Below are 18,393 nucleotides of genomic sequence, written 5' to 3' on the forward strand. Positions count from 1 at the left end.
CAAAATTCCATCTAGTTCCTGTCTTATTGACATCTAGATGGAATTTTGCCATATGTTTAAAGGGCATCTGCTGAGGAACTGATCATGCTATTCACCTGGTTGTAGTATCCTTGTGTATGACTGTATGATTGAGTGTGTTTTATTTTTTTTTTTGACACACACACACACACACAGTAGCAATAGTTATTGCAGAAAGCTGTGAAAATGCTGTAGTGAATGGAGTTCCTGGTTTAAACAGTAGTGAAAAAAAAATGTGAAGAGAGTATGAATGAGGTGAATGAAATTAGCAGTATGATAGCATATGCGAAAGTTAAACTCCGGAGTAAGATAACAAAATGTGATAGGTAGAGAGGATGAAAGTATGACAGACCTGGTAGAGCAGCAAGAAGTTAATTCAGGATATGAATCAGAGTTGGTGAAGATGAGGCAATTTTGGAGTGAAATGAGGAGAATAACGGATATGTATGGATGGGAGAGGAAGACCAGAATAAAAGATGGCAGTGTGAAAAAGGTGTTCAATGATTCAAGAGCGACCATGTATGGAGATTTGATTATTAGAGGTGTGGTAAATGATTTGTGTCTATTAGTAGTAGTAGACACAAATCATCTGGATGGTACAAGGAGAATGTAAGGGTAGATATCAAGAAGTTGCTAAGGAGAGTAAAAGATAACAGTATGGTAGCAATGTGATAACAGGAAAGGTAGTCAGTGTGTTGCCCAGGTATGATAATGATGAGTCAGGATTTCAAGTGAGGATTATGAATAAGATGCTAGAAGAGATGTGGGAAGAGAAAGAGTGATGAAAAAGTGATGGAGGGAGCTGTATAAAAGAGATAGGCTATATTTAAATGGATTTGGTGTGCATCAGCTGGAGAAACTGTAGCTGCAATAGAGAGTGATGACTGAAGCGAATGGAAGAACTGAGGAAGCAAGAGGTGGTAGAGGTGATTTGGACTAGCAGGTAATTAGGGTAAGAGATCTTGTGAATGTAGAGGTGAGTGGCATGAGTGAAGACAATGAAAGAGAAGGAACACAAAACAGGTGGGAAGTTTGTACTGGATAGGGAGACTGTGTGAGAAGAGTGGATGAAGGATACAGGAGAGGATGTATGTGTGTACAAGAAAGGACTGGGATGACCAGGGACATGGGGAAAACAAACAGATCTGAGGAGAGATGTAAAATCAGTATTAATAGAGATGAGCTGGCAAGTGAAGGTAAGAAGTATTTGAAATAAAGGGTATGAAGCTGTAGCATTAATAGAGTATGTTTACCCAAAAATTGTTGGATAAGTGAAACATAGTTAGGTGAGAATGATATTCTGACACGAATAGAGATGGATGGATATGATGGCTTTTGGAGTATAGGCAAGACAGAAGGGAAGGAGGAGTGCTGTTGATGGTAGCAGAGGAGTTAACCCCATCTAAGGTGGAGATGGTAGAAGCGAACAATGGCAGTAGTTTTGAAGCAGTATGGTATGAGGTAGAGGTGAGTAGAAAGAAATATCTATGTTGGATGTTGCTATAGACCTGGTAATGTAGAGGGCAGGTGAGAAAGAAATGTGCAGGCTAATAAGTCTAGCTAACAATAAAAGAATTATCATTATGGATGATTTTAATTATGGTAATACAGACTGGAATGAAGAAAAATCATCTGGGGACAAAGAGAATGAATTTCTTGAGTTTTTGAGGAACAACTACTTTAGGCATTATGTAACAGAGAGTATACAGCAATCGGGGGGGGGGGGGTCTAAGAGTGTGGTTAATAAGGGTGTGCAAACTACTTCGAGAGTGGTGAATGAGTGGAATGAACTGCCAGAGGTAGTTGTGAGCATCCCAACAATGAATAAGTTTAAGGAGATGTATAACATTGTGTTAATGGATAGAGTGGGTCATCTGCGATGAGTCTTTTGAATTCCATGGAATGCTCATATAAATAATAATAATAATATTATTATTATTATTACCCAAAGACCTCATGGAGTCAAAGACTCATGTGGGATGTAATTTTATCACACACACAGCTCATCATACCGTGTTTTAAACACATTCAAACTCTTTGCAGACACCACATTCTCAGACAGGGCATTCCAATCATTCACAACTCTGCACAAAAAAAACCTGCCTCACACTCCCCTACTCACACTCTCTTTATACAGTTTCCAGGGATGACCTCTGGTTCGCCCCTGATCTCCCACTATTCTCTATAGAACTTCTCCACCATTGATCTTATAACAACCCCTTACCAACTTGTAGGTCTCTCTATCATATCTCCCCTCTTCCTCCTCTCCACCAGACTCTGCAAATTACATCTTCTCAATCTTCCCTCATACTCAACATTCCAGAAGTCAGAAACTACCTTAGTCAGTCACCTTTGGACCCTTTCCAACATCTCTTCATCCTTCTGAAAACCCGGTGACCAAATCTGGGCACAATAGTCCATGTGTGGCCTAATCAAAGCCTTATACAACGGAACAAGAATCTCCCTACTTCTACATGTCAGTGTCCTCCGCATCATTCCCAGAAGCCTTTGTGTTGTCTTCACAATTTTGGCGATGTGTCCCCTAAATTTTAGATCCTTATCCACTATCACCCCCCAGATCTCTTATTTCCTCTACCTCCAACAATATATTCTCACCAAGCATAAATTCTGCATCCCATCTTTGTTTTCCAAATTTTAAAACCTTACATTTTGCAACATTGAACTCACATCCCCTTTTCTGTGCCCAATCATTCAATTTATTCAAGTCTTCTCGCAGGGCCATAACATCTTCACTACTCTTTATGGTTCATTCCAACTTTGCATCATCTGCAAACAACTGAATATCTCCATCCAAATCTTTGCCAATATCATGAATATACAAGTTAAACAGTAATGGCCCTAAAACAGACCCCTGAGACACTCCACTAGTGACTTTCCTTTTCCTGGATATCGCACTCCCATATACAACTTGTTGATACCTATCATATAGCCAGTCTCCAATCCAATGCACTAATTTAATATCCAACCCCATCTGCTCTAGTTTGACTGTCAACTTATCATGAGGCACTCTATCAAAAGCCTTTGCAAAATCCAAGTATATTACTGTGTATCCTTCTCCTCTGTCCAAGGAAGCAGTCACTTTATTGTAATAAGTAAGTAGATTACTAAAATATGACCTCCCTTTAGCAAATTCATGCTGTCCATCAAAGATAATACCATTGTTGTAAACCCAACTCTGGATCCTAGTTCTCACAAGCTTCTCCAACAACGTAACTACAACACTTGACACACGGATAGGCCTATAGTTTGATGCTTGAGTTCGATCACCTCCTTTATGAAGTGGCACAATCTTGCCCTCCTTCCACTCCTTAGGAACTTGACCAAGTGCAAGACTCTATTAAAATATATGTCAAGGCAGGTGTCATCTCCCTGGACATATGTTATGATGTTCTTACAGTTTTAGCTATGTGGTCCTCTTAACTTCAAATCTGTCCACTGCCATTCTCAGACCTTCAGACCTTTCATCTCTTCCATCTACTTCAGAATTTCTCCATTAATATCATATATTCTGCATCCTCTTCCTTGCCTACCTTATACCTTGCGACATTAAATTGGTAGCTCCACTCACAAACTTGCATCATCTCTAGACAATTTGCATAACAGTTAAGCCTGTTTCAACATCATTATCATACAAGTTAAACAATGAGGCTCTCAAATCAGACCCTTGTGGCACACTTCTTAATGTCCTTCCTCTTTTGGGTTATCCTCCCCCTATACTCAACCTGCTGATACTTCTGACAGTTATGCATCCAGCTCACTAGTCTCTTATCCAATCTCATACATTCCAGTTTAGTTATCAGCTTGTTGTGTGGCAACGTATCAAAGATCTTTGAAAGATCCAAGTATACCACTGTGTGTGCATCTTCCCCTCATCCAGTGAATTTGTCATCTTGTTGTAGTACATAAGCAGATTGCTAAAACATGGCCTTTCCTAAACTCATGCTGACCATCACAGAGAATACTGCTATCATCAACCCAATTCTGAATTATATTCCCCACCAGCCTTTTCAGCACCTTAACCACACAGACTGGCCTATAATTTGTAGACTCAGTCTTAGTCTGCCTCCCTCTTCTTGGTGAAGAGAAGTTTGACTCTCTTTCCGTTCCATAACATCAGATTTACATAATTCCTCATGTGCCTCCTGCTTACTCACTATCAGTCCCGGCTCCACCATACCTTTACACTCAAGCTTTTCATGATATCACATTAATAAAGATGAAATACCCTGATAAACTGATCACTACATGCTCAACTGTATCATCTGCAGCAGTTACCAAGATTAACCTCCCATAATCATTCTTTCTTCATGAAATTACATGAAAAATGTAACCAACAACCCACAGAACTATAAAAACGAAACAAAGCTTTACAGAAATACTAACAACATTACCAATTATTACACATGATAACACTGATTTTTTCAGAAAAAGTTTCATTATAATACAGAGGAAACATTCAAAAACAGATCTATGGTTTTTATCGCTCATCTTGTTTTTAGTGGTCATATTTGATTCAATTTGGATTTAATTTGACACTATGAAAAACATGACTGAATTTAGTAAATTCATGTCAGTAGACAGTAAACTTGTCAAATGTGGAGTTGACACTATTGATGAGTTGTGGGATGGTCTTGAAAGGGTGGAAGCAGTGAGGAAGAAGACAAATAAGAAACTCAAATTGTGCTGTGTTTTACTGATGCATGTGCTACATTAGTAAAAGTGAAATCATACTTTAATGCATACAATATTAATAAGTGATGTGTTAGAAAACATTTTGAGCATGGGATTCTGTTTAGCTTAAAAGATCAAGTTTTGACAAAATAATTATCCATTAAAGGCATGTATGCCAATATTAAAAAAAAAGTACTATTTAAATTTTTTTTCATTGCTAATGCTGTTCCACATTGTCATTTCAAAATCCAATATATTCTCTTTGTTTTTATTTTCCCTTCTCTTCAAAGACGATACATCAAGGTTTCACTGCAGGTTACTGACCCAGTATCGCCATAATAAAGTGATAATCAAATTAGATAAGTAAAATTACTATGCACTATAACACTGCTGAACTTCATGAACATTTGAGAGGATACTGCAAGGAAATATATTATATAAATTGAAGCAAATAGGGATGAAATGGATGTAAAGCTGGTGACACAGATGAAACAGAATGGCTGATGAACATTAAAGATTAGTATACGGTGAAGAAGAAGGAAAATGCATGTGCCTATTGGTGTGTTACTGTCTATTTGCCTTTAGTGGCTGTGTACTTGACTTCTGCTCTTTAATTTGTACATTAATGATATTAAAAATTATTTCAGAGGAATATTAAGTTGTTTAATAATATTAATCTGGTGAAGGGCAGAAGTAAATAAAGCTAATATAGAGTTTTGTGGGAATGATTTAAATAGACTGACAGTGTGGACAAAGGATAATGATTACACCAGTTCAATGTGTAAAACCTGTAAAAGTATGTGGTTTGGGGTGAATAGATTACAAATTGCATAGCATTGCTGGATCCACAAGAAACTGGTCATTTGGGATTCTCGAATGATGGCAATAGTCAGAGTGTTCAAATGCAGAAAAATATACCAGATTTTCTCTTTATAATTCCTCTTTATAACTTTGATATCAGAAAATATCAGAATTCCTCTTTATAACTTTGATATTGCAACATATGGATTACTTATGCTTATATGTGGCACATGTGTTTGTTGAGAATTAGGATGCAGACAAACCAAACACCAAACTATGGTGATAGGATTGTGGAATCCTTCCTGTATGGATAGAGTGCAAGTTTGTGGGTTGCAAAAGTTGACCGATAACTAGAAAAGAAATGATCTGATAGAAATGTGTAAGTTCCTAAAGAGATTTTATAGGCTAGATGGAGAAGAAATTTTTTTTTTATATGCAACAGGAGACGAAAGAGCAAGGGAAGATGATCCCAGAAGTTGAGTATGAATATGTCTAGTAAGAGATGTGAGGATTTCGTTTTCTGTTCAGAAAGTAGTCAATAGGTGGAGTGGATTATACGTTTGGTTTCTAAAACAAATTTTCCTGAGTATCTATCCTTTAGCATAATCATGGTACTCACATACTGTGGGTTTGCAACTTTTGATAGCTGCAATTCACATTTAAAAAAAAAAAACTGAAATTATACTCATAAATTTTTTATTTGAATGAATTTATGTTATTATTATTATTATTATTATCATTATCTAAGACCTCCAGGGGATCAAAGACTCATTGAGGGAGGTTGTAAATCACCCAAACCTGCTGTCATAGCTTCCCTTAAATTCATTCATACTAGATGCACTCACTACCTCTAAAGGCAAACTATTCCACTGCTCTGTGAGAGAAAAACCTAGCTCTTACCCCTTTCTTGAGTGTGAACAAACTTAACTTCCATGGATGTCCCTCGTGTTCTCTCCCTACCTTCCATATAACGAAAAATTTCATCAAATGATACCCTATAACACACACCCATTCAAAAGTTTATAGACCTCTATCATATCATCCTGCTTTCTTCAGTTAACCAAAGTCTGTAATCCACATACTTGCAATCTGTCTTCATAATCTTAAATCCCATAATCTGGATATATATTCTTTGTAACTCTTCTTTGCATCCTTTCCACAGCTTCTTTCTCCTTTTGGAATCCAGGAGACCAAATCTGCACACAATAATCTAGATGTGGTTTTTTTCAGAGCCTTACAAAGAGTCAAAATGACTTCCTCATCCTTACATGTCAATGTTTGCTTCGACATTGCAGTTATCCCCCTGAATTGTATTTGCAACTTTTGCTGTGTGACTTTTGAACTTCATATTCTTCATATCCTATCCAATATGACAAGATTGCTTGCCTTCTCAGTTTCTTGTAGCATAACCTCGCTAATATAATATGCTGCCGGAAATCTCATCACGACAAGGTGCATAACTTTACACTTACTAACATTAAACTGAGAGCAATTTACGTTTGCTCAAATTTCCAGCCTATTCAAATTGTTTTGTAAGTGCTCAATATCGATAGCATCCCTGATTGCCCAGCCTATCTTTGCATCATTGGCAAACAATTGCACATCTGATGTTAGACCCAGCCTGATGTCATTAATGTATAGATTGAACAATAATGGCCCAAGAACTGAACCCTGAGGTACACCACTGGTCACCTTAAATCTGGCAGATTCACACCCACTGTATATCAGTTTTTGATATCTGTCTGTCAACTATCCACTGATAAAAATAAAGAGTTTATATTCCAATCCCATATTCTCCAATTTATGTAAAAGCCTTTCGTGTGGTATCCTATCGAATGTCTTAGCAAAATTCAACATCATCATCATAGTGTATCCATTACCTTTATCCAAGTCAGTCATAGCATGTCAGTCTGGATGTCAGATTGATCAACTGGATTCAGGATTGGCTGTCCGATAGGTATCAGAGAGTTGTGTATGGTGGGGCAGTTTCAAGGAAGTAGAGGGTTACAAGTGGGGCTCCCACAGGGCTCAGTACTGGGACCTATGTTGTTTAACCTTTATATCAATGGCATTGTCAGTGGATTGCAAGGGGATATTCAGTTGTTTGTGGATGATGCGAAGCTGGGAAGGATTATTAGTAATAGTGCATATGTGGTAGCCCTGCAAGAGGATTTTGAATAAGCTAGATAGATGGGCAAATGAATGGGTTGTCAGTTTAATGCAGTAAAATGTAAGGTCTTGAGGTTTGGGAAACTTCGATGAGGCACTGCATACTCCATGGGAGGAGTTATACTGGAGGAAGTAGGGGAGACAGGAGATCTGAGGTTGATGATTGATAGAAATCCAAAATTTAGGGGCATATTGCAAAGGTGGTGAAGGTAGCACAGAGGATTGCTGCAATAATAAGAAGGACGCTGACCTGCAGAGATAAAACAGTTATCATTCCGTTGTATAAGACTCTGATCAGACCACACGTGGACTGTTGTTCTCAGATTTTGCCCCCAAAATTTGAAGGGGATAAATTAACTCTGGAAAGGGTGCAAAGGCGGATAACAAAGATGGTTTCAGGACTGTACAATGATAGTTATGAGGATCGGTTGAGAGAATGTGTGCAGAGTTTGGTGGATAGAAGAAGGAGAGGTGATATGATTGAAACTTTTAAACTGTTGAGAGGTGGTTACAGGGTTGACACTGGGGAGTTCTTTTGCTTGGTTGAACAGCAGGAAGGAGTGATGACAAGAGGCCCTCCCTGGAAGTTATGAAAGGAAAATGTGAGCGAGAGGGTGAGGAGTGGTTTCTTTGCATGGAAGGTGGTTGAACCATGGAATGCATTGCCTGATGTAGTGATGAGAGCGAGAACAGTCGATGAGTTTAAGGAGTGGTATGATAGACTTGGTGTTTCTTAGGGTAGGGCCTCCCCTCGATGAGTCTAAATAGACTCTGTGTTTCTTAGAAAGGTCCTCCTACGAAATAGTCTTTTGACTCCATGGAGGCCTGAATAATAATAATAATAAAACAATGATAACTAGAACAGGCATAGGGTAAAACACTTGTAAAGGCTTAGGCCTTTATAAAGTCTGGACGAGATGTTTGGATGTGATGTAAGGGTAGTACTGCCCATAACCAGTACAAAGATAAAAAAATAATAATAAATAAATAAATAAAAATAAATTAATAAGTGATGTATCAAGGATCAGTGCTTCATCCACTGTTATTCAATCTGTACGTTAATGATATTGGGAAGGATTTGACAAGCGACATACAGTTATTTGGTGATGATGCAAAGATAGGTAGGGTAATCAGGAATGCTGCTGATATGCAGTCTTTGCAGAATGATTTGAATAGACTGGAATTCTGGGCATGGGAAAATGGGTGTAGTTCAATGTCAGTAAATGTAAAATCATTCAAATTATACATTTAAATATAAATTTAAATGTATAATAAAAATTTAACAAATTTAAATTCATACAAATTTAACAATAAGTCTTATATTTTGTAAAATCATTCACTTCGGCATGATTAGATATCTAATGTCGTATTATATTGGTGGGATTAGGCTAGAAGAAACTGACGAGGCTAGGGAACTTGGAGTGTTAATAGATAAGAAGTTGAAGTTTAGGGGCCATGTTGCAAAGATTGCAAATACAACTCAAAAGATAATTACAATGGTGAAACGAACGTTCCCATGTAAAGATAAGGATGTTATTTTGCCTCTTTACAAGGCCTTGATAAGACCTCACTTGCACTATTGTGCACAGGTCTGGTCTCCTGGTTTCCGTTGTGATTCTGATATATTGGAGAGAATACAAAGGAGGGTGTTAAAAATGATATCAGGATTGTGGAATACTAATTATTAAGACAGATTGAGAATTTGTAGACTGCAGACATTAGCTAACAGGAGGAAGAGGAGTGATATGATTGAGACTTACAAACTTCTGAAAGGGTCATACAAGATTTCAATTGATGGAAATTTTCAATTTGTGGAGGGTGAGGAAAGGATGAGAGGGCATCCTTGGAAGCTGAGAATGAAGGTCCCCAAGAAGGGTGTGAGGGCTAAATTTTTCTCTCAGAGGGTGGTGCGTGATTGGAATGGATTGCCATTGGATGTTATGAGTGGAAGCAGTGTGAATGAATTCAAGAATAAGTATGATAGCTGGTGTGTGTAGTATGCGGCCTCCATCGATGAGTCTCTGACTCCCTGGAGGTCTCTCTTAATAATAAAATAATAATAATAATAATAAAGTCATTTGATATCATTTGTAGTAGTAATAGTAGTACTCCTCCTCTCATATCTCTTCTGTCATTCATAAAAATAGTATACCCATTACACTCCATCCCAGTTACTATATCTGATTCTGATAGACAGGTTTCACTAATACTAATAATCTTTGGCCACATCATATTCAATAAAGCAACAAACTGAACTCCTTTGTGTCTGATACTCCTGGCATTTCTGTATAAACATAATAAATTACCACCTAGCTTATTCTTATAATTAGATATGTAATCTATTTGGCTTTTGTTGTGTAGAACTTTGTCTTTTACAAAGTTCTACAACAAAATTTTTATATGTTTATATGTAAACTAGGGGGCTCTGCTCCCCCCCTCCCGATGCCTAAGGCACCCCCAGTCAGGAACACTGGCCAGCAGATGACTCGAAAGCCCCCCCCCCCCCAAGTTACGGACTGGTAGGCCAGTTCTCCTTGAATTCTGATGACTCAACACTCAGGGTAGCCCTAAGTTTCAAAACATTTCGAATAACTTGACAAAAACATTACACAAAAACGTTTCATATAAAAAGGCTTATCATTTTATATTATAGAGAGTAGAAAAACGTTACATAAAACGTTTCGTAAAAGGTAACCCAGTGGATTGCTGTAATATTGAAAATGATGCTAACCTGCACAGATAAAATAGTTGTTATTATTATTATTATTATTCAGGCCTCCATGGAGTCGAAAGACTCATCGTGGGAGGTCCTTCCTAAGAACATAAAGTCTGTCAAGACTCATCGAGGGGAGATCCCCCCTAAGAAACACGAAGTCTATCATACCACTCCTTAAACTCATTGACCGTTCTCGCTCTCACCACTCCATCAGGCAATGCATTCCACGGTTCAGCCACCCTCCATGCAAAGAAACCACTCCTCACCCTTTGCTCACAGTTTCCTTTCATGACTTCCAGGGATGGCCTCATGTCATCACTCCTTCCCGCTGTTCAACCAAGCAAAAGAACTCCCCAGAGTTAACCCTGTAACCACCTCTCAACAGTTTAAAAGTCTCAATCATATAACCTCTCCTTCTTCTATCCACCAAACTCTGCAGTCCACATTCCCTCAGCCGATCCTCATAACTATCATTGTACAGTCCTGAAACCATCTTTGTCATCCGTCTTTGTATCCTTTCCACAGTTAATTTATCCCCTCAAATCCTGGAGACCAAATCTGAGAACAATAGTCCAAGTGTGGTCTGATCAGAGACTTATACAACGGAATGATAACCCTCTTATCTCTGCAGGTCAGTGTCCTTCTCGTAATTGCAGCAATCCTCTGAGTTACCTTCACCACCTTTGCAATATGTCCCCTAAACTTCAGGTTTCTATCAACCATCAACCCCAGATCTCTTGTCTCCTCTACTTCCTCCAGCATAACTCCTCCCATAGAGTATGCTGCATCCCATCGATGTTTCCCAAACCTCAAGACCTTACATTTTGCTGCATTAAACTGACAACCCATTCATTTGCCCATCTATCTAGCTTATTCAAATCCTCTTGCATGGCTACCACATCTGCACTATTACTAATAATCCTTCCTAACTTCGCATCTTCCACAAACAACTGAATATCCCCTTGCAATCCACCGGTAATGTCATTGATATAAAGGTTAAACAATATAGGTCCTAGTACTGAGCCATGTGGGACCCCACTTGTAACCCTCTGCCTCCTTGAAACTGCTCCACCATACACAACTCTCTGATACCTATCAGACAGCCAGTCCTGAATCCAGTTGACCAATCTGACATCCAGACCCATGTGCTGCAACTAAAATATCAGCTTATCATGTGGCACCCTGTCATATGCCTTTGCTAAGTCTAAGAAAATTGCAGTATATCTAAAAAATTCCCTCATCTAATGTTCTTGTAACTTTATTATAAAAGGACTAGCATACTGCTAAAACAAGAACGCCCTTTCACAAATCCATGTTGACTCTCACAGATAACATTACCCTCATCTGCCCAATGTTCTATACGGTCCCTCACTACTTTCTCCAAGATCTTAACAACTACTGATGACACGCAGACTGGCCTATAATTAGACACTTCCAGTCTGTTACCACCCTTATGCAATGGCACTATCTTACCTTCCTTCCATTCCCTGAGCACCTTTGCCGAAGCCAGACTTTCATTGAAAAGCCAGATTAAAGGCACTGTCAGTTCCCTGCCACATTCTCTCAAAACTCGTTGTGAAATACCATTCAGTCCCAAAGCTTTTCTGACATCCAAAGTACTCAGTATCTGAAACACACTCTCCTCTTGTACCTCTAAACCTCGAACCAGCCTTATCCCTTTAACATTAAAACTGACTCCTCTAGGATAAAATACTCCAATAAAGTGTTCATTGAACAATTCCACTATGTTCTCTGCATCACACTCTATTCCCATTTTTATCCCACAATATCATTCTTCCATAATCATTTCTCCTCCTACTGGCCACATAGCTAAAAGATTCCCTAGGATTTTCCTTGGATCTTAGGGCCAATCTCCTCTCATATTCCAGTTTCACTTTCCTTACTACACTAGTCACTCTTCTGGCCTGTGTCTTATATTCTTCATGCATCTTCTCTTCACCTGTCTGCTTATATCTCTTCCATAGCCTCTTTTTCGCATGCAATTCCTGTTTAATATTGTTTGTCATCCAATTTACTCCAAATTGTGTCCTCTTCTTCACTCGTGGTATACAACTTACCATTGCTGCTAACAAATATTCTTTCACAATTTCCCACACAGTAATGATATATCGGCCTTCCAATTCATCCCATCATGAAACTTCCCGAAGTTGATGTCTAAGACTATTATAATCACCTGCGTTATAATTCCACATAAGTTCCCGTCTCTTTTATACTCCTGCATGTGTATTCATTTTCTAAGTCAAAACCACATGGTCACTCTCTCTCCAACTGGTGGGAGAGATGTCAACTCAGTTATTATCAACTCTTCTGATGCTATAACCAAATCCAAAACTCTTGAACTTCTTGTTTCCTCTGTTACATGTTGCCTAAGACATTTGTCCCTCAAGAATTCTAGAAATTCCATTCCCCTATTACTACATGCATCTTCCTCTCTCCAATTTATACTACTATGGTTAAAATCTCCCATAACAATCATTCTTCTTGCACTTGCCAAACTTAGCTGTCTAAACATCTCCTTGTTCCCATCCTCTGTGCTCCTGGGTCTGTAGCAACACCATACTAAATAACCTGTCTTGGCTACCTCTATCTCACACCATATGCTCTCAAATCATTTGTCTCACTTTCTTCCAAAGCCTCCACTCTCAGAGGACATAGGTCATCACTTATCATAAGCAGTACCCCATCACCACGCTTTCCACTCCTATCCTGACGAAAAATGCTATACCCTACGAATTCTATTCCTGTTATTATATCCCCTTCTGTCAACCACGTCTCAGTGATCCCAATAATTTTTTGCCAGGCTGATGCTATCTGTGCCACCAAGTCCTTTCCCTTATTCCGGATACTCCTGACATTAGTATAAAACATATAAATGCCATTGTTTCTATACCCAGCATTATCCCTTCTAGACTCCACTGGGCTCAGTGCTACCTGACATCGTCTCCCTTCTCCCAAGTATCCATTCCCACAAGAGGCCACCCCTGCTATCATCCTCCCTGGGACACACTGACTCGTTCAGAACAGCAATCTCTCCAGATGACTACGTCCTTCCTCATTCAAATGTAAGCAGTCTCTTGCATACATTTCCTCTCTTTCCTCAAACGCACTCCAAGCATCCACATACACCAGTCCTCTCTTGTCACACATTCTCGCTATTATGCCATTCAATATCACCGCTCTTCTGCTCAGTTCATCATTATCATACCTAGGCAACACGCACACTATTTTTCCTCTCTCTGTCTTCTTCCGTACAGCCTCTTCCGTATAAATTGCTGATAAGACCACACTTGGACTATTGTATTCAAATTTGCTCCCCAAGGTTAGAAGGGGATAAACTAACCATGGAAAAAGTGCTGAGGCAGATAACAAAGATGGTATCAAGACTGTACTATGTTAGTTATGAAGATAGGTTGAGAGAATATGGACTGCAGAGTTTGGTAGATAGAAGAAAGAGAGGTGATATGACTGAGACTTTTAAACTGTTGAGATGTAGTTAAAGGGTTGACACTCTGCAATATGTTCCCTGAATTTCAGGTTTCTATCAATCATAACTCCCAGATCCCTTGTCCCCCCCCACTTCTTCCAGTACTGTTCATCTAATAGTGTATGCAGCCTCCCATTAATGTATCCCAAACCTCAAGACTTTACAGTTTGCTGAATTAAACTGACCCTCCCTATAATTTGCTCATCTGTCCAGTTTATTCAAATCCTCTTGCAGGGTTACACATCTGTACTATTACTAATAACTCTTCCCAGCTTCACATCATCTGCAAACACTACTAAATATACCCTGCAATCCACTGACAATGTCATTGATATAAAGGTTAAACAACACAAGTCCCATTACTGAGCCTTGTGGTACCTCACTCATAACTTTCTGCATACTTGATATTGTCTCCCCATACACAACTCTATATTACCTATCAGATAGCAAATCCTGAATCCAGTTCACTAACCTGATATCTAAACCCATGTGCTGTAACTTAAATATCAGTTTATCATGTGGTACCCCGTCAAATGCCTTTGTAAAATAAAAAAAAATTGCAGAATATGCCATTTTTTTGGATTGTTTCCCTCATCAACTGCTCTTGTCACTAATTATAAAGGCTATCGTATTACTAAAACTAGAACACCTCTTTACAAATCCATGCTAAGTATCACAGATAACATTACTCTCTTCTGCCAAACACTGTAAATGCCAGCAAACGTTGGTCAATTGATAGAGCCTATGCTACTAATGGCTCAGTTAAGTAAGTTTGAGCACGGTTAGTAGTTGGAAGGAGACCAATCGTTCGATGCTGTTGGCACATTCTCTCTCGATGAGTCTTTGGACTCCCTGGAGGTGTCAAATAATAATAATAATAATAATAAAAAGGCTTATTATTTTATATTATAGAGTAGATTACAAAGAATTTGTAATTTACATATAAAGTATACTTGTAGACATGGAGCTAACCATCTTGTTCTTAGAATTATCGTTATGAAACCCAAGGATACGCAGAAGATCATGGGCACTTAAGTGCCTGTTAGAACCAGTTTGGTATTGATACTACTGATATTGATGATGTTGACTATGGTATATTCCAGTTATTACCTGCTGCCACTTAAGTTTTTATTTTTTGGCAATAATCACTGTACCCTATCCTAGAATTATGGTTACAAAATGCAAAGGTAGTTGGAGGATCGTGGATAATTAACTGGCTGTTAGGACCACTGATGTTGATGATATGGTATATTTCAGTGGATATTCTATTAAATTTATATATATATATATATATATATATCATCATCATCAAATTCTTCATATGTATCCTCAGAGATGTACGAGATAATTATGATAATACTGCATGATAAAGTTACACCATTGCTGACTTCCTATCAACAATTTTCTTCCTAATAAATTTGTTATCTGTCAAGACTCCAACATTATCAAATCTTATATTTCTGTCTTTTAAGGCACTTTTTCCTGTATCGATCATCTACATCTTGGTTCTCTTCTGGGTCTTTTTCTGCCAACCTGACAATGAAAACTTGTTTTGCTAATCTTTCCTCTCCTATTCTGTTTAAGCGATCATACCACCTGAGATTACCACTACAAACAGATTCCTAAATGCTAACAATGGCAAATTCTTACTAACATCCTCATTTTTAATATGATACTGCCACAAATGCCATCTGTTCTGTCCTCTAATCTTTCTGCTCTCATGTCTTTGGTTTCCAGTCTTTGATCAAGAGTTTAACCCAGTTCTCAGATCCATAAGTTAAAATTGGTTTGAATGCTATCTGTATACAGCTAATTTAGTGTTTTGACTAATTTCTGTCATATTCCATATAAATGTTTTCCTCTGACTTCCTACTAAACAAGCTTTACTAATTCTCTTATCTATTTCCATATTTAATTTACCATTTTCACTAAAAATTGTATGTAATAGCTGAAATGTTTTATTGTTATTATAATTCAGGCCCATCATGGGAGTCCCATTCCTAGAAAACACTAAGTCTATTAAACCACTCCTTGAACTTATTGACTATTCATGCCCTATCAGGCAGTACATTCCATTTAAACACCCTCCATGCAAAGAAACCACTCCTCACCCTCCTGCTTACAACTTCCCTTCTTAACTTCCAGGGATGACCCCTTGTCCTTGTTCCTTCCCCCTGTTGCACCAAATGAAACATCTCCACAGTGTCAACCCTTTAACTACATCTCAACAGTTTAAAAGTCTCAGTCATATCACCTCTCTTTCTTCTATCTACCAAACTCTGCAGTCCATATTCTCTCAACCTATCTTCATAACTAACACTGTACAGTCTTGATACCATCTTTGTTATCTGCCTCAGCACTTTTTCCATGGTTAGTTTATCCCCTTCTAACCTTGGGGAGCAAATTTGAGTACAATAGTCCAAGTGTGGTCTTATCAGGGATTTATACAATGGAATAACAACTATTTTATCTGTGCAGGTTAGCATCCTTTTCAATATTACAGCAATCCACTGGGTTACCTTCACCACCTCTGCAATATGTTCCCTGAATTTCAGGTTTCTATCAATCATCACTCCCAGATCCCTTGTCTCCCCCACTTCCTCCAGTACTGTTCATCTAATAGTGTATACAGCCTCCCATTAATGTATCCCAAACCTCAAGACTTTACAGTTTGCTGAATTAAACTGACCCTCCCTATAATTTGCTCATCTGTCCAGTTTATTCAAATCCTCTTTCAGGGCTACACATCTGTACTATTACTAATAACTCTTCCCAGCTTCACATCATCTGCAAACACTACTAAATATACCCTACAATCCACTGACAATGTCATTGATATAAAGGTTAAACAACACAAGTCCCAGTACTGAGCCTTGTGGGACCCCACTCATAACTTTCTGCATACTTGATATTGTCTCCCCATACACAACTCTATAATATACCTATCAGATAGCAAATTCTGAATCCAGTTCACTAACCTGATATCTAAACCCATGTGCTATAACTTAAATATCAGTTTATCATGTGGTACCCTGTCAAATGCCTTTGTAAAATAAAAAAAAAAAATGGCAGAATATGCCATTTTTTTGGATTGTTTCCCTCATCAACTGCTCTTGTCACTAATTATAAAGGCAATCATATTACTAAAACTAGAACACCCCTTTACAAATCCATGCTAACTATCACGGATAACATTACTCTCTTCTGCCAAACACTGTAAATTATCCCTCACTAATTTCTCCAAGATCTTAACAACTACTGATGAAATACAAACTGGTCTATAGTTTGACACGTCTACTCTGCTACCACCCTTATGCTCTGGGTGGTAGCAGAGTAGACCTCATTCCACTCCTTGCTTAATTTTCCCATGACCAGACTTTTATTGAAAAGTCAGGTCAACAGAGCAGTTAGTATTTAGCACATTCTCTCAAAACGCATGGCAAAATCCCATCCAGTTCCATTGGTTTATTGACATCCAGAGTACTCAGTATTTGAAAAACACTCTCTTCTTGCACATCTAAACCTCAAACTGCCCTATCCCTCAAGTATTAAAACCTACTTCTCCAGATGAAATATCCCAGTAAAGTGTTCATTGAACAACTCCAATATAACCTTTGCATCAGCCATTTTTATTCCCATTTTTATCTAACAGTGTCGTTCTTCCACAATCATTTCTCCTCCTACTGGCCACATAGCTAAAAAGAGGTTTAGGATTTTCTTTGGCAATATCTCAGGGCCAATATCTTCTCATATTCTAGTTTTGCCTTCTTTACCATTCTAGTCACACTCCTGGAGTGAGTCTTATATTCTTCATGCATCTGCTCTCAATTCCTCTCCTTATATCTCTTCCATAACTGTTTTTACCTGCAATTCCTGTTTGATATTGTCATCCACTTCACTCCCAATTGTGTTCTCTTCTTCACTTCTGGTATACAACTTCTATTACTGCTAATAATATTCCTTCACAAGTTCTCAAGTACTAATGATACCTCGCCCTTTCATTTCCTCCCTCCATAGAAATACTGCAACTTGCTATCTAAACGATTATAATCAGCTTATAATTCCACATACATTCCTTTCTTTGATACTCCTACATGTTCTATTCATATTCCATGCCAAAACCCCATGATCACTCTCACCAACTGGGGTCAGAGATACCATCTCAGTTCATCTTCTGATGCTATGACCAAATCTAAACCTCTTGCATCTCTTGTTTCTTCTACTACATGTTGTCTAAGATATTTGTCCCTTAAGAATTCCATTCCTTTATAATCAATTATAAACATGCAATTTCCTCTTCACAGTTTATATTGCTATAGTTAAAATCTCCCAGAACAATCATTCTTCTTGTAATCACCAAGGACAACTGCCTAAACATCTCCTGGTCTTCACCTTGTATGCTACCTGGCTTGTAGCAACACCCCACTAAATATCCTGTCCAGAATACCTCTACTTCACACCATATGCTTTCAAAACCATGAGTGCCATTGCA

General features: G+C 38.3%; 1 protein-coding gene across 1 annotated transcript in view; it reads left to right on the forward strand.

Moving 5' to 3' along the window:
• The first annotated feature begins 361 nt into the window (after window positions 1-361).
• The window catches only part of LOC150103900 (uncharacterized), a 132,480-nt gene continuing 114,448 nt past the window's right edge, over window positions 362-18,393 (forward strand). Inside the window, exon 1 of the mRNA XM_090397091.1 lies at window positions 362-565. Within this exon, the coding sequence (XP_090253217.1) occupies window positions 362-565 (204 nt within the window). The remainder of the gene's footprint in view (window positions 566-18,393) is intronic.

Source organism: Typopeltis vanoorti, chromosome 8 (assembly GCF_054136105.1).
Source record: "Typopeltis vanoorti isolate ZY-2024b chromosome 8, IOZ_Tvanoo_1.0, whole genome shotgun sequence".
Classification (NCBI taxonomy): Eukaryota; Metazoa; Arthropoda; class Arachnida; order Uropygi; family Thelyphonidae; genus Typopeltis; species Typopeltis vanoorti.